The 27,228-nt window shown below is 37.3% G+C and overlaps 1 protein-coding gene across 2 annotated transcripts in view; it reads left to right on the top strand.

Annotated features, from left to right (window-relative positions):
* Positions 1–27,228, top strand: part of prex1 (phosphatidylinositol-3,4,5-trisphosphate-dependent Rac exchange factor 1) — a 124,654-nt gene that overhangs the window by 91,880 nt on the left and 5,546 nt on the right. For both annotated transcript variants that reach the window (XM_059332697.1, XM_059332696.1), the window contains exons 21-35: positions 1,359–1,503; positions 3,209–3,384; positions 4,370–4,531; positions 5,333–5,543; positions 8,678–8,963; positions 10,311–10,529; positions 14,147–14,235; positions 15,926–16,008; positions 16,650–16,740; positions 17,451–17,579; positions 17,692–17,733; positions 18,640–18,857; positions 20,135–20,237; positions 24,560–24,703; positions 25,608–25,722. In XM_059332697.1, the coding sequence (XP_059188680.1) occupies positions 1,359–1,503; positions 3,209–3,384; positions 4,370–4,531; positions 5,333–5,543; positions 8,678–8,963; positions 10,311–10,529; positions 14,147–14,235; positions 15,926–16,008; positions 16,650–16,740; positions 17,451–17,579; positions 17,692–17,733; positions 18,640–18,857; positions 20,135–20,237; positions 24,560–24,703; positions 25,608–25,722 (2,213 nt within the window). The remainder of the gene's footprint in view (positions 1–1,358; positions 1,504–3,208; positions 3,385–4,369; positions 4,532–5,332; positions 5,544–8,677; positions 8,964–10,310; positions 10,530–14,146; positions 14,236–15,925; positions 16,009–16,649; positions 16,741–17,450; positions 17,580–17,691; positions 17,734–18,639; positions 18,858–20,134; positions 20,238–24,559; positions 24,704–25,607; positions 25,723–27,228) is intronic.

Raw genomic sequence — 27,228 nt, 5'->3', positions numbered from 1 at the left:
ACTTGAGTAAATATACTTAGTTACATTCCACCACTGTAACCTTCAAACTTTCACAGGGCTGCAGTCAGAGTAGGATGTCCTCCTTTCTGTGTCAAGCACATTGTTTTGTTTTATTTAGACTGGCCTACTCTTCCCGCAAATCCCCTTCAACAGGCCTTAGCTGAGCAGCCTTGTTGTTGGGCTTGTTCCAGTAAATAAAAATGTTTGCCGGTTCGCTTAGCAGCAGGATAAATTACAAGGATGTTGTCAATGTGGCTGACTGCACTGCAGAGTTTTGGGGCGGTGCAATCAGATCTGATTACCTTGTCAGGTGAAAAGTGTCCACAGGCTATGAAGAAATACTTCAGATTATTTCCTTCAGATGCTGTGTGTAATGTGCAGCCACATTTAGAACTTAAATAAAAAAATAATATTCTTGAGCATAAGCATGCTTTCTCTTTCAGGCTCTGTCCCTTTATCTCACCCATACTTCACTTCTCACTTGCTTCTTCCTTTGCTCAGTTCTTCATTTAAATTAAAATTATGGTTAATTTGCACATTAACCCTTAGTCAAAATTGACCCGTGACTATGTTGAACAGCAGAAAAAAACAACCTAAATTATCTTTTCTTTTTGAAATATGAAAATTGGTTGAAATGTTTTATCTTACTTACTGTTGTTTATACACTTTATGGTTGGGGGCAATGATTCAAAAAATTGGGAAAAGACAAGTATTTTGTTGCCAATTTCCTTATACCGTATATTCAAGTGCGTCTCAATAAATTAGAATATCATAGAAAAGTTTATTTATGTGAGTAATTAAATTAAAAAAGTGGAAATAACACATTATATAGATCCATTACACACAGAATGAAACGTTTCATGTCTTAATTTATTTAATTTCTTCTAATTATAATGATTATGGCTTACATTTAATGAAGACTTAAAATTCAGTGTCTCAAAAAAAAAATTATATTACAAAAGAAGTTTAATATGGAAATGTTTGCCTCTGAAAAGTATGTCCATCTATATGCACCCAATACTTGGTTGGGGCTATTTGACTTGAACTACTGGAAAATGATATCCATGATATTCTAATTCATTGAGATGCACCTGTATAAGACAATCAAACTATAACGCCAAAGAAGTTCAAGTTTCTCATTGTTTCACTTCCATTTTTCTGACCTGTTTAGACAGAAAACTCTGATATTTACAAAGTTATTGACACATGAGAGAAAGTTTTTTTATGAAAAATAGTATTTGAGGTTTGTAATTCAAAGAAATTAATAACAGGGGCTCATTTTATACCTTAAGACAAGGCAACTATACAGAATGTTAAGACTACACATAGGTTAAAATAATACTTTATGCCTCCCTCAGTGTCAGTGGGTGTATCGTGCATTTGAGGATGTGGAAGAGCTTCAAAGAGAAAGAGGTGCCAGTGAGAAGGAGGAGAGTCCGTTCAGTCCGTATCCAGTGGAGAACGGCTCGGACCACGAGGAGGAGAACGGCACCAACGGAACAGGTGAAACAAGTTCAGGTCACATCCCAAAAATGTCCTTTTTGTGCTTGAGAAAAGGTTTTTCTGTTAGTTTTCCTCATTAAAAAAGTAAATTCTGATTTATTCAAGAATCACAATTTATTATTATAATTATTGCATATATTTTATTTTCATTCAAGTTATTTTCTGGCCCATCAGTTAGCATTTACAGAGGCTTAGTTATTATAGTTTTGTATTTTTTCATTAGATTTTATCTTTATTTATTTATTTTTCATTATTTTTTTGTTTCTTGCTCAGTTTAGTATCAGTTTGTTTCCTGAGTATTGTTTATTGTTTATACATTTTTATTTGTTTATTTGTTTATTAGTTTCATTATTAGTTTTTTTATTCCTCAATAAACATGTGCACCATATGCCTCTTCATGCTTTCTATGTTTAATTGACAGACTACAATCAACAACATTTTTCAGATTGTTTTTTTTTAAGTAGTTTTGAAGTGTACAGACTGGTTGATATTTTTATTCCAGTTAAATTAATTGTTTTTAACACCTAGTTTTAGTCTTTAGTTTAGTTTTAGATGTCATAGTTATATAATTGCTACTACTATATATAGTTCTACTTATATAACTATAAAGACCTTGCTGTAATGTAATTGCAGGCTTGATGTTTAAAAAAAAAAAAAAGTTTGCTGCCAAAAACATTACATCAGAACATTATGTTTAAGCCTGAAGTGTTTTCAGATGACCTTTTGAGATCGGTCATTGCAATTGTGTCAGGAAAACGTGGCCACAGCAAGAGATAATTTTGCCCTAAATATGGAAAATTCTGAAAAACAGGCAGTTACATCAGCTAGTAACACTGTGGCAGTGTCTGAACAATAAGTGAGCTATTTTTCTTACAGTGCAGCAGGCTAAGTACTTGATGAATGTGCAGGACGCTGTGTACCTCTGCATCTGGATTCATAATATCAGTATTTGTCTTTCCAAAGCTTTGGAGGTTTTAATGTGCCTATAACATTTTAGGCCTACCTCTGGAAAAAGTATTTCTCTTTCTGTTTTTTTTTCTGAACTCACAAAGCTTTTTAAATGGCACATATCAAATATATTCACATATCAAATATATTCTTTATTTTGTAAATAAATGCTCGTCTTAAATAAGTACAAATGCATGCATTCAGAAGTGATTCTATTTATTCATTGTCATTTTTGGACATCCCATAGTATGGTGTTTCTGTCATTTCTGGATAAATTATGTGATACTTTGTATCAACAGACTATATTAGGGGATTTTTTAAAAAACATTTTTTTACATTTTAAAAATTATAAATATTAATTTAATAAATAAATTATAATTTCAAAATTTGACAACTTTTGACAAAAAATGACAATACTATAGAATGACTTTTTTCCCTCAAAATTTTGGATAAATTATGCTTTTAAATTTATCTATAAGATCATGTGACTATAATAGGGTAATTTTTTACATTTCTTAGGCATTTTAAATTTTTTTTAATTTTTTGACAAAAACAACTTTTTTTTGGACATCCTAAAATATGGTGTTTTTCTGTCATTTCTGCATGAATTATATGATAATATGTATCCGCAAACTATAATAAGGTCATTTTTAACATTTTTAGGCATTTCAAAATTGGACCATTTTTGCCAAGAAACGACATACTATAGTTTGCCTTTTTTTCTTGTTATTCAAATACTGACAATTGTGCTCCACAGACCACCGGCTGGGCAGACTGTCCCTCTGTGATGAGCTGCCTCTCGTCAGCATGACGGTAGATAATGTCCATCTGGAGCACGGTGTGGTCTATGAATACGTCAGCACTGCAGGAATCAAGAGCCACGTCCTGGAGAAGATGGTGCAGCCCAAAGGCTGCTTCAGCCTCACTGCTAAGGTAGTTATGGGAGAATGTGTGAGTGTGATCATCTTAAAGTAATGAGTGTAAACCGTCCAGAAACTCCTGTCCTATGAGCCCTGCTTGAGTAAAAAGTCTGAGAGGAGAGATTGCACCACAGGGCTATAAGTCATGCTTTTATCCGTTTGTAGCTAAATATCGTGTTATGCCACTTTTAGTTCATATACCACACTGTGAAATGACTCCACTACAAGTAAAAGTCCTGCATTCAAAACTTACTGATGTAAAAGTACAAAAGTATCAGCTTCAAAATGTATTTAAAGTATCAAAAGTAAAAGTACTTGTACCCACTTAGATTGTTTTATATATTAAAATATATATTATTACATTATTTATATTGATGCATTCATGTAATAAGTCTTTTAATTTTGCAAAGACAGGGCTTATTTTAACTACTTAATATACTGTTATTAGTTTTAATTAGAAAAAAATGTATAATAGCTTTTAATTTATCATGTTTTTTTATGTTAAATCTCCACCTGTCAAGTAACTAAACCTGTCAGCTAAATGTTGTGGAGTAAAAAGTACAATATCTGCCTCAAAATGTAGTGAAGTAGAAGTATAAAGTTACAAAATATAAGTACTCAAGTAAAGTACAAGTACCTCAAAATTGTACTTAAGTACAGTACTTGAGTAAATGTACTTCCATTCCACCACTGGTTCTCAGCTCAGTATCACATCTGGCTGTTCACCAGTTTGTAGGTCACTAGTATTTGTTCAACTTTCACTATTATGACAGGATCTGAAAACAACAAAAGGGTTTTTTGGCCTTGGTGGTGGTTTCAGTTGTTAGTATTGGAGAGCTGAATGTTTAATGAAATGAAAAACACTCTTGCTGCTGCTGCTGCTGCTGTTGCTGCTAGGAATGCTATTTTTACTCCGCTTGTAATCAACCTAATCAGGTTTCTAAACTTTTATTGTAGAAGTGATCCATCTTTACCAATGTTTCTTCTCATCTCTACAGATCCTGGAGGCGTTTTCTGGTGATGACAGCCTGTTTGTTCGTAACTGCAGCCAGCTCATCTCCCAGAGCGACCGAGTCGTCACCATGCCTCAGTTCGAGTTCAGACAAATCTGCGAGACCAAGCTGGGGAGTATTGGACGGCGAATCAGCAGCTACCAGCAGGTACTAAAACTTCTACACACAGACATCAGACTGTCCAATTGTTACAAACAGAAATATCCCCAGTTTATTCATAAAAACTTGAAAACACTTCTTACCAGTTTCCTCACATATATCCCAAATTTTTTTTTACAGATGAATAGAGCTACTTACAGTCATGCTTTTTAGTGCTTAGAGAAACTTTTTGGGAGGAAAATAGGTGCCTTTATTATGGATCTATTAACACTCATAAATATGATAAAATATTTGAACACATGGGGAAATACAGCTCATCTCTGTGCACTTCACAGCTTTAATTTTTTTTGTTACTCAAGTTTTGTTACTCAAGACAGCAAGAATAAGCTGTTCAACTAATGGGAAGTCTGTTCTAAACTTGAAGAATATTACATAGCGTAATGCATTTTTTATTTCTGTCTGCGAGAGGGAAGAGAAGTGAAGTTAATCGGCCAAATATAAAAAAAGAATGCCTACCATTTTGTGTTGTTTTTATTGGCTTTGCATCATTCCTGTATTTACAGCGTGTGTTTGTTGTTAATGTTTTTGTTTTGGCTTTCTGCAGCGTTTTTTCCTTTGCAGTACACTTAGATTGTTGTATTTATAATGGATTTCTGTTTCTGATTGTCATCATTTTTGAAGCTCCAGCCCATTTCTCCTAACGTAAATGTTTTGCCACTGTAGCATGTTTCCCCTCGTCAGCGACTCTACCTCGATGGCTAAAGTGAAAATCATTGTATTATACACAATCTGCAAATGTTAGAGCTGTCAGTCATGCAGCTTGTGTCCTGTGTCCTGTTTTTCACCCAGTTTTCTTCGGAGCTGAGGAACAAGGCTTGGCCGTCCTTCAGGCAGGCCGGGGCCCGACCTCACCAACTGGGCTGCATGGACTTTGTTCCCACCAACTGCCACATCAACTTCATGCAGGTGTCTTACCCAAAGTGCACCACCAATGCTGGCAGGACTTTCAGCATCCGCTTCGGGCGCAAGAACTCCCTGTTCGGCCTGGATCCCGACCAAGGTAGATACAACGACACACACACACATAGAGGTGTATCTCAATATATTAGAAATTAGAATATGATGAAGTCCATTTCCAGTAGTTCAAGTCAAATAGCCCCTACCAAGTATTGAGTGCATATAGATGGACATACTTTTCAGAGGCCAACATTTCCACATTAAACATACTTTTTAAAATTGGTCTTTTGTAATATTCACATTTTTTTGAGACACTGAATTTTACGTCTTCATTAAATGTAAGCCATAATCATTATAATTAGAGGAATTTATTGAGATGCACCTATATACCTCCATCCAAATTTGAACAATTTCCAACACATAGGGGTTGTAACATTTAAAAATGCTAAAAATATAGACTAAAAATATATTGTAATATCTGCTAAAAGTGTGCTGTAAGCAACACAGCATTAGCCATATTTCGGTAGGATCACATGTTATATAAAGTATGATATGCATGTCTTTTCTTGATTATAAGGAGTGTAGGTACTATATAAATAACCACAAAGTATGAAAACTGTTGATCCACGGAGAAATGCACATAGCCTGTACTCAGAAACAGTCATTCCCCGGCTGCAATGATTATGCATAGATGCTGGGTTATGGCTGGAAAGGATCCGTCTTGTGTAAATATGACATCACATTATTGGTGCAATGATATAACTAGTCACTGCAAGGCTGCCTGCTGCATGTAAGCACATACAATCATGTAAAAACCATTGTTTAGACCACATATTTAGACCATTGTTTTCTTAAATTTCTTGTTCATTTTAATGCCTGGTATGACTAAGGGAACATTTATTTGGACAAATATAATGATAACAACAAAAATAGCTCATAGGAGTTTAATTTAAGAGCTGATATCTAGCCATTTTCCATGTTTTTTTTGGTAATAACTAAAATCATTATCAAGAAAACCATGGAAAATGGCTAAATATCAGCTCTTAAATTAAACTCTTAAACTCTATTTTTGTTGTTATCATTATATTTGTCCAAACAAATGTACCTTAAGTTGTACCAGGCATTAAAATGAACAAGAACTTGAAGAAAACAAGGATGGTCTAAAAAAGTCTGTAGTTGAAGAAAGTTCTAAACTATGGATGAATCCTTTCTGGCCATAACCAAGACGCAGAAGACCTGGGACCTCCATCCAATAATATTTGAACAATCTCCGACACATATCCACTGCTTAAACTTAAGCTTCACTGAGATCCATCCCCTTCAGCTTAACCCACTTAACACCAGCTCAGTGATCATTTTGACTAATTACCCTCCGTGAGCGTTTAAATCCCGCAGCACGGAGAAGGGAATGTCAGCCCCAGCCTCCCACAGTAGCCATAAGGTCTCAACAAGGATTCCCGTAGTAAATTAGATGAGTGGTTTGCCATTAAGACTCCATTAGCCCCAGGCCATACCCATGTTATTGACATGAGAAGTGAAGCAATGATGTCAGCAAAGACGGAGCCTCGAGGCAGCGCAGGAATGTCTGTCTTTCACTGAAGGGGTAGGAAAGGGAGAGTGAGAGGTTTGGAATGGAATGGAATGTCGCCACAGAATAACTTCAGGAAGAAATTCTTTATCCTTCGATACAGAAATAATTATCATGTCTTCTGTTTATATGGCTTGACTTTATCATGACGCAGATGGACATTAATTTAGAGTCTTCAGGCTCTAGTCAACTATCAACAATATATTGTTGATAGTTGACTATATAATGACAACAAAGGCTATTTGATTTGATTTAATTTGATTGTAAAAGCCATGAGCACTAAACATTTTTGTTGTAAATATTCTGCCGGGATAATCTGATAATGATGTTTCTGTACTTTCTGTAATATGAAATATGTCAAAAACAAAGTGTCAATATACATTGATTGCTGTGGGTATAAATATAAATTAATTCAGACACAATTTACATCTATAGGAACCATTTAGATGTAGTGAAAAAGATAAGATATGACTTTATTTATCCTGCAGTGGGGAAATTTAGTTGTCACAGCAGCTCAAGGTACAGACACATAGATATAGAAAACAGAATAAAGAATATAAAAAATAAGACATGTACATACATACATTACACATTATATACATACATTTCTGCTATTTGGCATTTGGTATTAATATATATTTTTTGTGTTTGTTTGTTTCCTGAAAGTACTTTACATTTTACAGATATTGCACATTGGAGAAAATATATTTTAGCATGTTAAATAGGTTAAATAGGTTGCTGCATGTAGTAGTATGAACAAAAATGAATAAATATATTTAAATATATGCAGAGAAATACACAGCATAGTATAAGTGGTATATGACATATATCATATGGAAAAAAATACAGAAGGCCTAATATAGGCTTAATGTGGTCGGATGTAAACAGATGCAGCTTTGAGGCTCTGAAAGGCTTTGAAAGTCTGCAAAATATTGGTTTTGGTACCTTGAAAGTGCTTGAAAAGTGCTTAAATACTCTTAAATAACTGTATACGCTCTTTATAGAGCACTGCTGTCTCTGTTCCAGGATGCCTCGTCTTTCCTCTCTGCAGCAGCTGCAGGTCACACATCTGCCTCGCAGTTGTACTGACGAGATGTTCCACTCTGGTGCTTTTCAGTGTTTTGCCGGCTCAACCAGCCAACAGTGATAGAGACGCTGTTTTCTCTAGTGACAGTCACTAGTCCTTAGTTTGTACTAGAAACAGAATTAATTAACTTGGCTTATTACACAAGCTATAATACAACATTCCCTCCTTCTCTTTGCTGTGTACTAATAGTACACACCCTGAGTTCACTTCAAGAACTTGATCTGTCTACAGTGTTGGGATGTCTCGGGTTGTTGCAGCTTAGTTTGGCATTCACCCAGAGTAAACAGTTTTGCATCCTGCTCTCTCTTGCTGTGCATATCAGTTGCATAAGTGCCCTTTAAGAAGTTGTTTTTCATTGAGTCTAAATGGAGAACAGACAACTGTGTTACTTCATAGGGTTTTGAACATCTGGGGTAGATATAATTGTCTGAGATTGAAGTCTGTTTCATTCACCAAGTGTAAACGTGTTTTTCTTTTCTCTCCTCTCCTCTCCTCTCCTCTCCTCTCCTCTCCTCTCCTCTCCTCTCCTCTCCTCTCCTCTCCTCTCCATCCTGTCTTATAGCACAACTGAACCCCATGTCCCACACCCAGCACTGTGTCACAAGCATGGGCGCTCCTTCCTGGAACTGCTCTGGCCTTGAAGGTGACGATGCTGACGGCAGCCTGGAGGACAGCGTGGATGGAAGCGAGGGGTTGAATGACAGTCGGCGAAGCAACCACGGGGAAGGAGGTCTGAGCTTCCTGCTCAAACAGGAAGACACAGAGACCCAGGATGCCTACATTCACTTATACAGCCGCCTGGATGTTGCTGTCAGGGAGATGAAGCAGTACGTCGCTCAGATAGACGTGTAAGTGTTCAAATTTAATCCTCACTCCTTTTAATAGGAATATATTAGAATGGCATTTCTTTGTTGCCGTTTCATATAAATCTCTTATCTCTGCCCCCATGACAAGCATCATCCATCAAATGAAAAGAAAAGTGTTTACTCATATCCATTCAGAAAATATATTTTCATCAAATATTGGCATTGCACTGTGTGTTTATATGTGAGTAGACTATTTTTGTAGCCTTCACGCTGACATTTAGAGATCTGTGCATAAGAAGCTGGGAGCTGTTATCCCCACAGCAGCCTCCTGAGGCTGTTCGTCAGCCTCTCTTTGTCTGTCTGCCCTTTTGCCTTGTTTAAAGCTGAGGATTTACAAAAGGAACATTCTTCAGGCCCAAAATATTTATGGGCTGGGCTCAGTACAGGAACAGGGAGTGAGGCCAGGATAACATCAAGAGAAAGAGACACATATTGTGTGTCTGTGCCGAGGAAGGGGTGTGACAGTGTGGCTGAATAGACGTGAAGGCGTCTGTGCAGAACGTATTATAATAGTATTATAGTGTCCTATTTAAAGGATTTAACTGTGATATACTTTATGTCTCTAGAGCTAAAAATACAACCCAGATTCCCCAAAAATTGTGACACTGTATAAAGAATAAACACAAACCGAATGAAAGAGTGTATATATTTAAAAATATGTTTTTATCTATTTGACTCTGACACTGTACAGTGACCTTGAGTGGTAAGAAAGGTGCCTATAAATAAAATGTTGTATTATTATTATTATTATTATTATTATTATTATTACTACATTTTTCACAGCCTCCCAACTTTTTCAGAATATATTGTATTATGTGCTTAAAATTTGCCGTATTTTGGTAGGATTACATATTATAAAAAGTATGATATCCATGTCTATTTTTTGATTATAAGGAGTGTAGGTACTATATAAATAAACCAGAAAGTATGAAAACTCCATAGAGAAATGCACACAGCCTGTACTCAGAAATGGTCATTCCTTGGCTGCAATGATGGTGCAGAGATGCTGGGTAATGGCTAGAAAGGATCTGTAAATATGACATCACATTCTTGGTGCAATAATAACGAGTCACTGCAAGGCTGCCTCCCAAATGTAATCACATAGTTGAACTCATGCACAAAGTATCTGGCCAATCAGAGAAGACTGGGCTTCTTTTGAAGGGTGTCTTAAAGAGACAGACACTAAAACAGAGCAAAATAAATGTGTTTTTACAACATAAAAGCATGGAAACACGTTCAAGTAGAAACCCCAAATAGTATGACTTATGAAATGAGCATGATATGTCCCCTTTAAATGTGTTAAGAATACTAATATTTTTTTCCCTTCAGCCTCTTGTCGTCTATCACCGAGCCCACACAACTCCAAGGAGAGGGTGGGGAGCCTCCGGTGTACGAGCCCACTCAGCCGCCCTCTCTGGCCCCCTGCGAGGACGGCTGCGACCAGGACAAAGTGGAGCAGGGCGGCATTAAAAGAGTCTGCTTCAAGGTGAACGAGGAGGACCAGGAGGACTCGGGTCATGACACGATGAGCTACAGAGACTCGTACAGGTAATGGATGAAGACAGTGTCACAAATAAATCAGATATATGAGACCATGGTAGCTTAGAAAGTAATAATAGTTGAGAATCATATTTTCTCACTAAGCTGCCTGGTATAGAGGGCGGTCCATTGTAAAATCTATAAAAAAAAAATCTATATTCATCTTTAATGGCAGCACCATTATAAAACATAAGAAAGGAAACACTCTTGTGTCACACCTGGATTTTTAACTGTGAACTCTATAAAGCATGAACAACATCCAAACTCCCTCTTTACTCTACAAACCCATAATGCTCATTTCCCTCCTTATGGAGGCTAAAATTCGTTCCAGATGTCGGCATTTTAACTTGAGATCCAGGGCTAAAAATGACTTCAAAATGTTTCGGTCAGATCTGGTTATGTCATTTGCTTGTTGCGAGTTCATTCAGATGTTTCAGTGTGTGTGTGTGTGTGTGTGAGAGTGTGTTTTGTGTGTGCACGGTTCACTGGGCAGTGCTCCACTGAGCCCCACCCTCCACCACCCACTAAGATGTAGTTATTGGTTGTTGGTGTGGTGGGCTGGTGTATAATAGAGCCAAATGTTTGGGGCGCGGCCTCCTCACCCACTCTGTCATTAAGGCCCCGGCCACGCCATGTGAAACGTGACTACCTCATTGCAATAAAATGTAAAGGAAAAGCAGGCTGTTGTATATGTGGTGCACACACACACTGACAGACACACACACACACACACATGCCATGAGGTGTTTACTCAGGGATTTGAAGCCCAGTGGAGGAAAAAAAAACGGTTCAAGGTAGCAGTATAGGGCTGGACAGTGGAAATAGATGAATCATCCCACTTGTGAAATTTTGTGAAAAATGCTACTGTTTCATTTTTTTTAGTCTCGCTGAGAGAACCAGACATCAAAGCCTGAGGTGGTGACAGGCCACAACAGTCGGAGGTCACTGGCCGAGTAGTGTGTGAGGAACATAATGTGAGGACATTAGGACAGACAGACAGACGCAGGGGGTCACAGATAGAAACATATAAAGAAATAATTGAGATTGTGTGAAGAATTTCCTCATCAAGTGGTTTTTGTTCTGGTACATTGTGTCTGTCGTAAATCTTGTCTGTGTGTGTGTGTGTGTGTGTGTGTGTGTGTGTGTGTGTGTGTGTGTGACCCTGTGAGGACCTTTTGTCTTGTATTTAGACATGCTGTATGTAGAGTGTGTCCAGATCCAGCTGAAACCGTTTACAGTTTCCTCCAGGCATCAGGATTCATCTCGTGTGACAACCTGTGACTGATGTTCCTTCCTCGCTTAACACTTTCTAATAGTGCTATTCATCTCCTCTGTTTCCTTAAGCAAGGGCCTTCTCAAAATCAATCCCATACAGTCAGTCATTTTTCTTTCTTCTTCTTTAGGCAAAACAGCTTGTTCAAGACGTGACACTTTCTGACACTGTGTGAACCTTCATTTCCATATATATAAACATTCAAGCTTAAACACCATCAATTCAAGTTAAATTTGTCTCAATTATTACTTTTTTTTTTTTAGAGATGCCCATTTAGCTGTCGCACCAACATCCAAATGTCTGGGTTTGGAAAACCTGGAAAAGTCATGGAATTGATCATTAATATGCATTAATGCGTAACCTTTTTGTTTATTGTCACATACTTTCCCCCCTACATTCTCTCACATTCTATCTCCCCCCTTTTTGAACTGGCAATGCATTAAGAATTAATTTATCTGATGTTTAATATAAATGTAGAAGATAGGACTTCCGGTGGCTGCCCAGGCGTGATGCGCATGTAGTTCTGAGCTTCGTCTTAAAAGTCCGATAAATATAAATAAATAACGAAATATCCTACAATTCAGAAACTATTCTAGTCTAAATTACGTGTATCACTACAAAATGTCGAGTGGGAGAGGAGCGAAGAATAAATCGACTAAGAACGAGACACCGGGCAAAGAGAATGTTTCGGGCCAACAGAAAAACAGTCAGAAAAACTGTTTGTTTTTTTTGCTGGATTTTCAGAATTGCAGCATCATAGTACTGGAAATGTTATTATGGGTCCTTGAAAAGTCATGAAAAATTTTCAAACTTTTATCCATGAAATGTAGAGGACCCTTGAAATGTTCTTAACCATTTTATCAGCTGAATAGCTTCTCAGTTGTAAATGTGCTTTGCATTGTGGAACAGCATCTCAATATGAAGTGGTTTTAGTATGCACATTGGCATTCTTACTATCCTTAATTTGTCATTTTCCCAGTGTGAATACGGCATATAGACAGTATGCAAATTAATACATCACACAGTATATATTTAATTATCAGTGTGAATAGGACCTTGTGTGTGTGTGGTTTCAGTTTAAGCCAGATCCGCTACTACAAGCAGGATAATTGTCACAGTGGTGCTCACACTTTTGGCAGGAGGTGTGTGGCTAAATTTAGAAACCACCTTGTGTGTGTGTGTGTGTGCGCGTGTGTGTGTGACAGAGAGTGTGTATGAAAATCACAACTACCCATGCAGAAGCAGATAGCCAGAAGGGGAATAATACAGGACACATTGGGAGAGAGGGAATTGTGTGTTTATTAGGCAACAAATAGAGAGAAAAGCAATGGGAGGAGGTGAGTAAAGTGTGATTAGCTTGTGAGTGGATGGAGGGAAAGAGTACAAAGACAAAAAAAACTTGGATTTACTAGTGCATACACACATTAGTTTGAGTGTAACACAGTGTGTGTGAATAAAAGCCAGCAACAGCAGCGATTTAAGCCAAACCTCTAAAATATGGTTATATTGACTCTTTCCCCATAATTGTTGCAGCCCAGAGGTAGCCAATCCCCCCTTACCACCACAAACACACATTCTCACACACATTCGGGACCACAGAATAACCCGGCAGGTGATATCCACCCCCTACTCCCCCACATTGTCATCTAGCCAAGTTGGGTAATAGCAAAGCAAGACAAAGCCAGTGTTGTAGCGTTTTGTAGCTGGTAGTCACTCGTAGGTCATTTGTCATGGTAATTCAGCGAGTGAATCACTCAGAGCTCCTTTGAGGGGATGGTGAGCGTGCTCACTTGACGCAATGTATAATTTGAGGCACATAAATCTTCCACATGCTACCGGTAATCATGTCTAATCACGTAGACGTATAACTATAAATACCAGAGTATGCTGTTTTACAAAACTGTCTCAGGCAGGTTGAAGTTCTCTGCACACAACTGATGTTCCTGACAGTGCTGCAAAGAACAACAGTTCATAAATGTATCTGTGTAAATACATGAGCTTTCTCCAGTTTGGGGTTAGGGTTAGTCAAATGCATACATTTGTTATCAAGTCAAATGTAAAGCATGCAGCGGAAGCTAACTGAATGCTTCTCTGTGTAAAGCAGTGGCGGTTGTTGCTGTGAGAAACGTTTAATTACCTTTGGTCTCACATACTGTAAATCAGAAAAGGCATTTACAATCAGAAGGATTATTTGGCAGCTTAATTACAAGACGCAGCTTTCCAAATCCTCTCTGTGGTTTAAGAACGGAATGAACCCTTTGCTTTATTATGCATTTTAACTGTGTGCATTTGTGTGTTTGTGTGTGCGTGTGTGTGTGTGTGTGTGTGTGTGTGCTTGTGTGTTTTATTACAGCGAATGCAACAGCAACAGAGATTCAGTCCTGTCCTACACCAGTGTGCGAAGTAACAGCTCTTACCTGGGGAGTGATGAGATGGGATCAGGTAACAAAAAACAAAGAACATGTAGCTTTTTCTGGCAAACTGTATATATAGATTACATTTTAAGGTTTCTATCCACAAGAGAATGTCTGACCTTTACAGAAGCCCTGAGAGGCAAGTGAAGTCTGATCTAAATTGTTTTCTCTCCTGTGTCATTTACTTTCCTTTTTTTGTAACAGGTGAAATAAGTATTGTGAGGTGAAAAGAAAGTTTTGCAATGATGCTTGTTCATAGTGACTTTTCTTTAATCTCCTGAAAAATCATTTCAGCATGTGAAAAAAAACTTTTTTCAAGTGTTTGTAATAGTCTTTTGGCCGAAAGAGGCTGGTGTAAATATGACTAAAATCAAATAATGTGTTCTTCTTCAAGGCACGTGTCTGCATGCATTCAAGGTTATACTGTGTACTTTTTTTCTGGCTAGAAATGTGTTTTAATTGGCACTAATGTGCTGACACTAATGGCAGATTAACCTCAATCTCAATTAAAATGCATTCCTAGCGCCCCCAAAAATGACGTGACAGTAATGTTACATGACTTTCTAACACAATATAACCTTTTGATTAGAGTGCATGGAGCACTTTAAATTATATCTCGCCTGTAAGAAAAAAATTATTGATTTTAGTCCTAGAATTTTTTTTAATGAGATTAAAATGGCAAATCTAGGAGAAAAAAAATACAGAATTATGAGATTAAAAGTGGCAAATCTTCATGAAAAAAAGGAACTAATTTCTTAGATTAAAAGTGGCAAATCTAGGATAATAAAGTCACAGAATTATCAGATTTAAAGTGGCAAATCTAGGAGAAAAAAGTTGCAGATTCATCAGATTTAAAGTGGCAAATATACGCGACAAAAATGGCACAGACGTAACCAGCGATATACTTGCATCTATCCATTGCGTTGTAGTTCCTGATGCAGAAAAGCTATCATCTCATCTAAATTAGTAAGGTGTTTTCTTTTGGATAGGCCCAATGATTATCCTGGCAAAACCTTTTTTCATCTGTTCTAAAGTCAGAAGAGAGATAAAGCAGTTTAGATGAGCCACTCAGGGCTTCCATAGATCTTTCATCTACAGGGACACATTTTCTCCTTTATACTCAAGCATATTGAAAACTGAAACTCAACACAATCCAATGTTAAATGAAGAGCCAACACAAGAAAACATATGTCAGTGTCCAAGCAGACAATACTGTAAAGTGAATTCAACATAAACAACATGAGTTAGGCTGAATTAAATACATGCTTCCTGAGTGTCAAACAAAGACAGAAAATAATGGATGTTTGCATAAGAATTGGTCAGCAGTGGCCAAATTGTGACTCCTCTTTATTTAGTGATGATCATATGTCTTTCAGGACGCCAAAACACAGACATACTGTCAGATTTCTTGGCGGTGACTGCGGTCAGATAAAAATTTTGACACAACATTTCATAACCCCACAGCCACATTTGTGTTCTGTGAGCCAAGTATGTGTCGGCTGCTATTTATCACTTTGTTTTTTACCAGCGTTAGATAGCTCACGATGAGGCTTTCTATTGAAATGATTTATTAGCCTTTAACCCTGCGATTCAACAGAATTTACATGAAAACAGATGGATGGAGACGTGTTTAAGAAGTGCAGATGGTCAAATGAAAATAAACGCTGGTGTCCAAATGTGCGACTTCTCTTCAACGCTTTTCTTTCTGTGGCTGTTAGGAGATGAGCTGCCCTGCGACATGAGGATTCCCTCGGACAAACAGGACAAGCTGCACGGCTGCCTCGAGCACCTTTTCAACCAGGTTTGTGCCGGGGGATCCAGTTCGGAATAACTGATGCATTTATTTCGGGGAAGTTTGTGTGTTGGAGAACTTCCAAACTCACCAAAAGATTGCAACTGAAAGATAGTGAAACAAGAACACACACACACACATGTCAGGATTATACCCCCTCCACTGCTGGCAACTTATTTGGAACAGATGATTGTGATAGTAATCAGTCAACATCTGGGCTGAGTTACCTCCAGGAGCTCTCTGTCCTCTAGTCAGGATCCTGCTTTTCTCTCTCATCTTTCACTTGACCTCCTTTTCTTTCTTTCTTTCTTTCTCTCCCTCCCCTCTCTTTCTCCTCACACACATACACTCTTCCGGACTTGTTTCGTTGACACATCCATCCATCTTTTCTTCTCCTCTTACCAACATTTGATGTCCTTTGACTGTAGTTCTTTCTACATGTAAACAGCAGCTCAGGGGGCCTGAAAACACAAGCCATGTGGTTGTTCATGCTAAAACAGCCTCGCCAGAAGCTATCACGGAGTTGTGCATATGTGTGTGTGAGCAAGTGTGCATGTTTGAAGCAAAGGAGGTGGCTGCAAGACTAAAAAGCAAGAAAGATGTATTAAATATAAGGGATGAAGATTACCTGGCAATATTTCTGCACACAGGTTGACTCCATCAACAACCTGCTCAAAGGATCTGTCATGACCAAGGCCTGCGAGGAGACCAAGCACTTTTACTCTGACCACAGCCAACCAGGTACGCTTTCATATGTGTGTAATATGAAGTGTGTGTGTGTGTGTGTGTCTCTGTGTGTCTGTGTGTGTGGCCACATGTATGTTTGTTCAACCAGCCAAATCACTGACACTACAAGGAGTCACGGTGACCCCAAAATATGGCATTTAAAGATACATTTGTATTTGTATTAATGTATTTGACTGATATTGACCATATACTATTGTTTTTACATACTATTTATTATTTATTTTTTTATTTCTATTCATCTTTTTGTTTTTATTTTTATTCTTTTTATTTTTTTTCAAATGGTCTGCCATTGGCTGGTACTGAACATACAGTACTATTTTGCTATTTATTTTATTTTTATATCTGTTTTTTAATTTTTTTATTTATTTTTAATTTATTTTTAATTTAAATGCTCGACCATTAGCTGCTTAGCAACATACAGTATTATTTAGCTATTTATTTTATTTTAATTTACTCTTTATTTAAATCGTCAGCAGTTGACTGATTCTGAATAATACTATTTTAACTTAAGAATGAGCCTCAATAATCATTTTCCAGTCTTTTTCAACAATCACATACTACTCATAGTACATTTAAATAGTCAAATAAGTGCAAAATCCACACAGAAAGTGTCTATTTTCATTCCAAATGAATCTGTAATCTGTAATTTTTTCCAATCTAAAAGAAACACATACTCACACACATTCAATGTTTTTTATCAACAGAATTCCGACAAACAGAAGATTGGACGGTTCGTTGTCGTTATATTATCCACAAAAACATCCAGGAGGACCCTTGGAACCTGCCAAGCTCTATCAAAACCCTGGTGGAGAGCCTGCAGAGATTTGTGGATGGTTAGTGCAACACACACACACACACACACACACACACACAAGCTGACACGTACATGTGATCACATACAGTCACAGTCAGTCATCTCTTCTTGTTTCTCTCCTGCCTCCACAGATGGAAAGAACCAGCTTCTCCTGGCTCTGCTGAAGTGCACAGGTAGAGTAACATGTTCCATAGAAACCAGTTCATCCTCAGAGCAAGGTGCCGCTTAATCATTAAAGTAGATTAAACCCAGGGCTAATTTTCCATGAAATCACCAGAAGAGTTGTCAAGACGGGCTGTGCAATCACTCATCAGAATTTAGTCTCTCGAGCAGCAGGAAGCGTCTCATAACTGGAGTCTTTTAAATGATTCCAACAGTTTAGAGCAAATTACATCATCCATCATAAGAAAATTCAGCCAGTTCTGCACCAGGACAGCTGCAGTCCCTTAAAACATCTTCAAAGGTTATTAAATTATAAGACACATATTTCTTTAAAATGTCAGGAACTCTTTGAATTTTTTTTTTCTTTAAATCTAATGAGGTAATATTTTTTATTTTCTCCCAGTGTGTCACATTAGCTTTGAAACAATGCATCTCCACGCCTGTATTAATAAAAAACAGCCAAACATAAGGGGCCTTTTGCAAGTAGGTTTTAATTTCCTTGCATCTGCTGCTTTATTACAGAAGATAAAGCAGATGTTTAAATGTATATAGTCTCCAGTATGATCAAATTGTCCTAAGAAGTCTTCAGCATATTCTGATTGTTTCCAGATCAGGCATATTTCCAGGTCGAGGCCAGTTGTTCTGTGTGTTTGTACAGGGATGAGGGCCGGTGTCAGAGCACATGATGCTCCAGTCACTTTGAACTGAGCACAGTGGCATATGGTGCTAGTTAATGGGAGATGTCCTCTCAGGGGCTCCAGGCTAATGGAATAAAGTATATGTGTTGGAGCAACTCCAGGACACATGTAATGAAGAAGGTTACAGAGGGAGGCTGGGATGCTTTACCCTCTCCTGCCTCTGATCTTCCCCGTAATCTCCCCCCCTGATATCAAAATGTCTCACTCTTCCAACACCAGACACGTCTCTGCAGCTGCGGCGAGATGTGATCTTCTGCCAGGCGGCGACGGGCGCCCTGTGCACGCTGGCCGAGCAGCTGTTGGCGGCGCTGCGGTCGCGGTACAACAACGCCGGGGAGTACCAGGAAGACGGCAAGGAGACCAGTCGCAAGTGGCTGGAGCAGATATCCGTCATAGGCGTGCTCATGCACTTCCAGTCCACTCTAGCGCCACACCTGGTGAGTTTTTTTTGCTGTTTTCACGTGACAAAACACGCAAGTTGATGTGTTTTGTTGGATCTATTTCTTTTAAAATTAAAAGTCTTAAAAGCCAACATCAAAATGTACAGGTGCATCTCAATAAATAAAAAATATCGTAGAAAAGTTTATTTATGTCAGTCATTCAATTCAAAAAGTGGAAATAAAACATTTTATAGATCCATTACACACAGAATGAAACATTTCATATCTTCATTTATTTAATTTCTTCTAATTATAATGATTATGGCTTACATTTAATGAAGAACTGAAATTCAATGTCTCAAAAAATGTTTTATATTACAATCAACATTAAAGTCCAATTTTAAAAGGTATGTTTAATATGGAAATGTTGGCCTCTGAAAAGTATGTCCATCTATATGCACTCAATACTTTGTTGGGGCTATTTGACTTGAACTACTGGAAATGGGCTTTTCCATCATATTCTTATGTATTGAGATGCACCTGCAGTTTTGTATCTATTTTTTGATGTGTCTTGGTGAGGATGATGATCGATTAATTGTCGTTAAGAATTTGGCCGATCGGATGGAATTTTATTCTGTCTGTGTATTTTTTTATTTTAATTTTACTGTGAATCAGTATCACTGAACTGAAACACGGCCGAGCGTTCAGTTTTGCGGCCGTACGTCAATAAGCCAATATCTGAGAATTAAGTTGGATAAAGCTACAGTTGGCAAACTGAAAGTTGCAATAACAATTATAAAACACAGAGAAATACAAGAGTATTAATTTGAGCAAAACTAGCTTACTGTATCAAAGCTTGCCAGCATGAATCACTAGGTTTAATTTGACCCAAAACGTATTTAAACACAAAACACATTTGAATATGAAGATAACTGTGAAAACTAACCTCATGCCTCTTCGGGGGCTAAAACATAAAACACTGAACTCCTTGACGTTATCTTTACGGTATCACCTCACTTAAAAACATAAAGTTAGTTTTATGATCGACAGGAAGTCTCTTTTCGTCCTTTCAAAATAAAAGCGTTCCTTATCAAAACAGTCTTTTGCACAGTACTGTATATATATATTATTTTCGCCATGTATGCATGCATCGATTAATCGATTAATTGATCATTAATGTTATAGACGCTCGAGTTGGCAGGCTTCTTCCTAACGCCCATCCCTAGTCTTGGGCCTTCATGGCCTTCTGCAGCTGTCCTCTCCTGCATGGCCTCAGACTATCAAAACTGTCTTCCTGGTGCGACTTCTGAGCTTTTCTTTTTCTCCCCTGGCAGAAGGAGGAGCGCACCATGCTGGAAGACACCAAGGCAGCCCTGTTGGACCTGGACAAAGTCACTGTGTTCTTCAGGCAACTGGAGGATGAGTGTCTCGTCGCAAGTAAGAGACTCTATCAACAAAGACTGACTTTGCACCCATTCAAACCTCACTGCTGCTAATGAGCAGCTGTATGGTTCCTCCAACTCTGAATAAAGTTCCATTATGTGGATGTATGGTGGCTTTTGAGGGTGAAATTGCCATTTTACCGTTGCAGATTTGATTTTCTTTTCAGTGGAGAGCGACTGAATAGGGAGCTAAAACAACACTATAATGTCACTATAAATCATCTTAAACAAGGGCAGAGCGAGCAGTCTCTTCTAGTCCTGGTTGTCCTTGTATTTCAGATAAGACGGTCCCTTCCTGACAGCCTGTGAGGGGCTTCATTTACACTCAAGTGCTGCTCTGAGACACATGAAATATTAACACATATATGATGGAAGCACCCATAAATATACACAAACAGTACATTTAACTCGAGCTCGACCGTTATTGAATTTTTGAGAGATTTTAGAGGGACAAAAACGAAAACCATTATGGCAGCTGATATGAATTTCTATGATTTTTTGAGCTGGGATGAAAATAGACCTTTTCTATGTGAATTGTGCACCAATTTTGCATTGAATTTGACAATGCAAAGATAGGCTGCTTTCTTAAATAAATATCTTTATTAATTTTGCATTATGCATTACACATACAATGTATTGTCAACCAATTCTAGAAATGATATCCTAGAAAACAGACAAAACCAAACAGTTCTGTATGTTCAGTGTCAGTCAGTTGCTGACAATTTAAATAAATAGCTAACATAATTTTTACAACACCACAAGCATTGTTTTTTGTGTTATGTATTGTGTAAAATAATGATATTGGCCCATATCAGAAAACATACATGCTGATATCGCTGTATAGATATGGATACACCTTTAATAGGCCAATTTCGGACGATAATGTCAGTCAGCTGATATATCGGTTCGGCTCTATATTTAACACATTTAATATTCTTGCGAAAAATGCAGTATATGCTGTAGTAGAGCATGAAAATGGCAAATTGATTGTGTGGTTTGCATTTCTTTTTACCTGCTGAACTACTCAAGGTCGAACATGTATTCCAGAGTAAGCATTTGAATACAATAGTGCAGCGCAACAGGTTTTAACTGAGCATGCACCCGGGTTGTTGATATGATTGTGTATATAAAGTTTAAGACCTGGTGCCTATTTATGTCTTTAATAACCTCAGTATTTGTATTCAGCGAAGGTGCTCCCGGCTACCAGGTGCCTTAAAGCCAGCGGATACAAAGAACGAGTGCATCCTGAATCAGTTCTCTTTTCAGCAGCTTCAATATGGCCAGCAGAGATTGCTGCTCAAAGGAAAAGCACAACATGCACTTCCCATTTTAGGTGGCAAGAAGCAGGGATTTGCTATTCTAGGTCCATGCTCTGTAGCAGAAAGTATTTATGTACACTTGCATAGATTTTGCATGAACTTGCAAACCAGTGCATGCACATATTGACTTAGTGATTTATACTGTGCTTATATTAATTGCGTATAACAGATAGAGATGCATACAGCTCTGGAAAAAAAGATACCAAAGAGACCACTGCAAAATGGTCAGTTTTGGTTTTACTATTTATAGATATGCATTTGAGTAAAATGAATATTTTTGATTCATTCTATAAAGACTGACAACATTTTTTTCTCAAATTTGAAATTAAAATGTTGCCATTGAGAGCATTTATTGGGAGAAAATGACAACTGCTCAAAATAACAAAAAAGATGTAGTGTTTCAGATCTCGAATAATGCAAAGAAAACATGTTCATATTCATTTTTAAACAACACAACACTAATATTTTAACTTAGGAAGAGTTTAGACATCATTATTGGTGGGATAATCTCAATCTTTAATCACAGCAGTGGTTTTATAATCTTCCTCATAAAATAAGATTTGGTTCAGGTGATCCCCTGATCAGTGTCTCATTAAGTAGAATGAGGAGGCTTGTGTTGGAATCGAACAAACACTGGAATGGTCTGGCTGCCATAGATGTAGAGATGCTGATTTAAGAAACATTTGTGAGAGTGGTCTCTTAATTTTTTCCAGAGCTGTACAGCGAGCACACCCCATCTCAAACACTTTAACCAAACTGCTTTGGTGAAGTTGCATTTTCTGCTCAGACTGCTGCGTGCAGGAACATGTTTTGTGGCGGCAGTGTCCATTGAACAGTATTGATTTGCTAATGGCATCTCAAGCAAGCTGGGAGCTATCGGTAGGATTGTGTAAGTACCACAGAGTCTGAGGCCTCTGAGTTCAGCCTAAAGCTTCATAGCCAATTCCACAGGATTATGACTTGATGGGTTCTCTAGAAAGGAGTGCTGACCCAAGAGGTTGCTCAGTAAAGGTTATTTTTTCCCCGTTTCTGAGAAGTGCTCATTTGCCACAGTCTGGTAAACTTATAAATTATTACTAGTGGTGTTTTGTTTGTGTTCAAGTCAAATAGCCCCAACCAAGTATTGAGTCATATAGATGGACATTCTTTTCAGAGGCCAACATTTCCATATTAAATATTTTTTTTGAGACACTGAATTTTAGGTCTTCATTAAATGTAAGCCATAATCATTATAATTAGGAGAAATTAAATAAATTAAAACATTAAATGTTTCATTATGTGTGTAATGGATCTATATAATGTGTTATTTCCACCTTTTGAATTTAATTAATGACATAAATAAACTTTCTATGATATTCTAATTTGAGATGCACCTGTAAGGTAAGATAAGATAAGATAAGTTAGAACTTTATTCATCCCGAAGGAAATTCTGGTTCCAGATTGCTCCAAAGTGACAAAAACAATCACAATCTAGGACAATATAAGAAAAAAACAATGAACGAAATAGGTAACAATAACAATTCAATATTTAAAAAATGTAAATATAAATATAACAATAGAAAATAAAGTGTCTAAGGAGTAAAGTGCTGATGACATGGCAGGATGTAGTAGACAGATATATTGCACATGATAATGAAAGCACATTTTTGGAAACCACTGATAAAAATGTAATATAATAATAGACAAGTTGGACAAGCTGGACTCAAACTTCTTCTGACCAGATCTTTGCTTGTGTTGTATGAACTCTCAGATGTACATCACTTTGGATTTAGAGTGTCTGCTAAGTGCAATTGTAACATTGTAGAAGATTTTAATTCTGGTGCTTTTGAAAAAAAAAAGTCTTAGTCAGCGTATTTGAGAGCTGCTTCTATTTTTAAACAGCACGCAGACATAACAGTATGTGTCTTGCACATTTTCCCAAAATGACTAGCACACAGGTAATTACTGCTATTATATTTAAATGGACTTTTGTCATTTTTTCCATTGCTGTGTGGACTTTGTGGCAGTGTCAGAGCAAAACTCAGGCAATGCTGGAGACACAGAGAGTTTTCCACTTTCGGTTCTGGCAGGATGGAGTTTCTGATACTGTGACTGTGGTTTTATGAAATCCTGCTTGGTGAAAACGCACATGATCTGAAATGATTGATGATATATGTCTTTAGTGACATCAACTTCTGACATATATATATAGGCCGTAATGACATTAATAGTGACAGAGCACAATCCACTAGTGTCTTTTTTCTGTTCAGTGTAAAACTTCATTATTTCACACTGTATTATTGTGTGAAATAAACTGTTTAACTTCACCCCGTAGAGAGTCTATGACAACATATCAGAGGGTACTTAAAGGTCACTATTAGAGGTGTGAATCAGCGTATCGGCTCCACAATACAATTTTATCACTATACTTGGGTAACAATACGATATTATTGTGATTTTAAGCATTTTGCGATATGGCGAGTATTGCAATAAAACATATTGCGATTTAACTGTTTAACAGCATTTTGTGTCCACAAAATTAAATTCAATCAAGAATAGTTTTGTCAATGAGAGTCAAACCCACAGACTGAAATATTCAGTCAAACTGAACGGATATCAAACATGTATGGACAACAACAACTGCAGCATTTTCTCAAACTTTCCTCAACTTTAACCTTCACTGCTCTGAATTTTTTTGAATGAAACTTTGTTTGCAGAGTTATTTTATTCCTTGGATCTTCTAGTTTCATATGATACCAGTATCTTCAGTATATTCCTAAAAGTAAGCCCGCTATGGCCTCAAGAAAAAAAATGAAATTGTCGAAATTCAATATAATATCGCCTCACAAAATATTCAAATACTATGCTGTAACAATGTTTTCCTCCCACCTCTAGCCACTTCATAACCTCGTAGCGCCTCACCATTCACACATTTTCATTTGTTGAGTGGCTCAGACAGCCATAATGCTAACAGTGCAGTGCCGCTTACATCTTTGCTGTCTGTGAATATTTATTGCAGACACACCAGTGTGTTACCAGGTGGAGGGCAGCCGGCAGGCCCTGAGGGTCACCCTGTACTTGGACAGCTGTCACTTCAGTGAGCTGCCCAGTCGGCTGCAGAACGGAGGCAGCCTGAAGCTCCACACCGTCCTCTTCACCAGAGGTAAGACTGAGCACACTAGGACAGAGGGACTGGATACACATACAAGTATAACTTAACACAATACTGGTCTGGAACACAAGTTTAACATTGAACACAAAAAATTACTAACTAAATAAATAATAAAACATTATACCCATTTTCCTTGAAAATTATATTGACATGATTATGGTGTGATTTTTTTTTGTGACGATCTGTATCAAACAATGTTTAAAAACACTCCCGGTACATTATGCAGCTTCTCACACGTTCACATTTCCTAAAAGCTTTATGCGCTTATATTAGGTTAGATTAAAGCCTTATTGGCCATTTAGGACACTCTACCTTTGCATTCTCCTTTGCTGCCATACACCTTCTACTTCTCCATCAGTCTTTGCTGGCCTGGTATGAGTGCACAGCGTTATGCATCATGCCTGTCTGCCAAATAGCCATTAATTTTTAGTAGACAAGTGCCAGTTGGAACACTAACCCAATGAGAGAGCTCATATTGTTCTCATGTACTTGTATAAAGTGCTGCAACGCAGCTTCAGAAGTGTGGATCTGTGGATGAACACTGCAACCTACTGGGGAATAGTCTTTCCTGCAGGTTGGGGGGAATTATTGTGGTATTGCAGATGCTGAAGTTTGTGTGTGGACATATCTGTGTGCACCATATGGACAGAAAACCCTCTATAGTCAGGAGATTTTTGGGTAATCCTCACTTTAGAAAGATGTTTCGAGGTTAGGATTTAAAGCTGAAAAGATCAGATGGGTTTGGTGTTCGGAGTTAATATTAAAATGATGTGCATGCTCGTGCAAGTTAGTATAATGATGAGGTTTGAGAATGTGCTGGTTAAAGTTCAGACCATTAAATGTGTGATAATATAAATGAGTGTTGATCTGAACACCTCCTGCCTGTTTCATCCAGCCCTGGAGCGTCCGGAGGGAGTGTCCCAGCAGGACTACGCAGCCATGGAGGAGTTCCAGCAGCGCACCAATGCCGTCTCACTAGAGAAGGTCAAGGCCTACTACCGCAGACTCAGGTACGCTATGCTACACTGCATCACAGCCCTCCAGTGGCGTACTCACTAGCACTCAGGATATATTTCACCTTAAAGGGAGAGTTCTCCCTGTGGTGTTGCGTAAGCGAGCAGAAACTACGCTACCATTGCTGTTTTTTACTTTCCCTTAAACTATTTTCAAGGTGAGAACTGGATCTGGATCTGTGTCCCACGCTGACTAACTAACTCTTTTTGATTTCATTTACAAACACCGGCATGTGTAGCTTTTACAGACAGCTTACAAACATGTTTGCAGTGGTGGAATGTAACTGAGTACATTTGCTCAAGTACAATTTTGAGGTACTTGTACATTATTTGAGTATTTCCATTTTATGTAACTTTATACTTCTACTCATTACACATTACATTATATATATATACATTTTGAGGCAAATATTGTACTTTTTACTCCAATACATTTCGCTGATAGCTTTAGTTACATTTCAGGTCGAGATTTAACATAAAAAATTATTTAAAAAAAATAAAACCTCAATGCTAACATAAATGCATCAAAAATCATGATCAAACAATATATTTGGAATATATAAAACAATCTGAGTTGGTCCATTGGAGTACTTTTACTTTAAGTACATTTTGATGCTGATACTTTTGTACTTTTACTTTAGTAAGTTTTGAATGCAGGACTTTAACTTGTAGTGGAGTAATTTCAGTGTGGTATTAGTACTTTTACTGAAGTAACGAATCTAGATACTTCTTCCACCACTTCATGTTGAACTGGTTTATTAAACAAGCTTACTTTTCAAAATACAGTTCATTTTTGATCATCTCTGCCTGAATAATAAACACAATCATCCATTTTTTCAGGTAGTATATGTGCAAAAGATATGATTAGATGAACAGAAATATGTTTAGAAAAACAAAAAACATAGCCTTTTTTATTTAAAAAAACAACTGTAAAAGCTCTCATAACGCAATTTCAATTGATAAACAATTCTACAGAACTGCATATGAGGATGAATATACAGGTGCATCTCAATATATTAGAATATCATAGAAAGTTTATTTTTGTCAGTAATTCAATTCCACTTTCAAAAGTGGAAATAACATATATATATATATATACACATATAGATCCATTAGACACAGAATGAAACATTTCATGTCTTAATTTATTTAATTTCTTCTAATTATAATGATTATGGCTTACATTTAATGAAGACCTAAAATTCAGTGTCTCCAAAAAAATTAATATTACATAAGACCAATTTTAAAAAGTATGTTTAATATAGAAATGCTGGCGTCTGAAAAGTATGTCTATATGCATCTATATGACTCAATACTTGGTTGGGACTACTGGAAATTGACTTTTCCATCATATTCTAATGTATTGAGATGCATTTGTATTTCAGTAGCCTATTAATACAGCCATGATTTCTAGTATGTGCATGATGTAAATTCCCTGGAAATGACTAATGCAACATCAATAAATGATGTTATATGTACTGTACCAGCTGCATATTCTATAGA

This window comes from Centropristis striata, chromosome 5 (assembly GCF_030273125.1).
Source record: "Centropristis striata isolate RG_2023a ecotype Rhode Island chromosome 5, C.striata_1.0, whole genome shotgun sequence".
NCBI classification, from domain to species: Eukaryota; Metazoa; Chordata; class Actinopteri; order Perciformes; family Serranidae; genus Centropristis; species Centropristis striata.
Note: the sequence above shows the minus strand (reverse complement) of the source record. Positions and strands in the feature narration are given on the sequence as shown.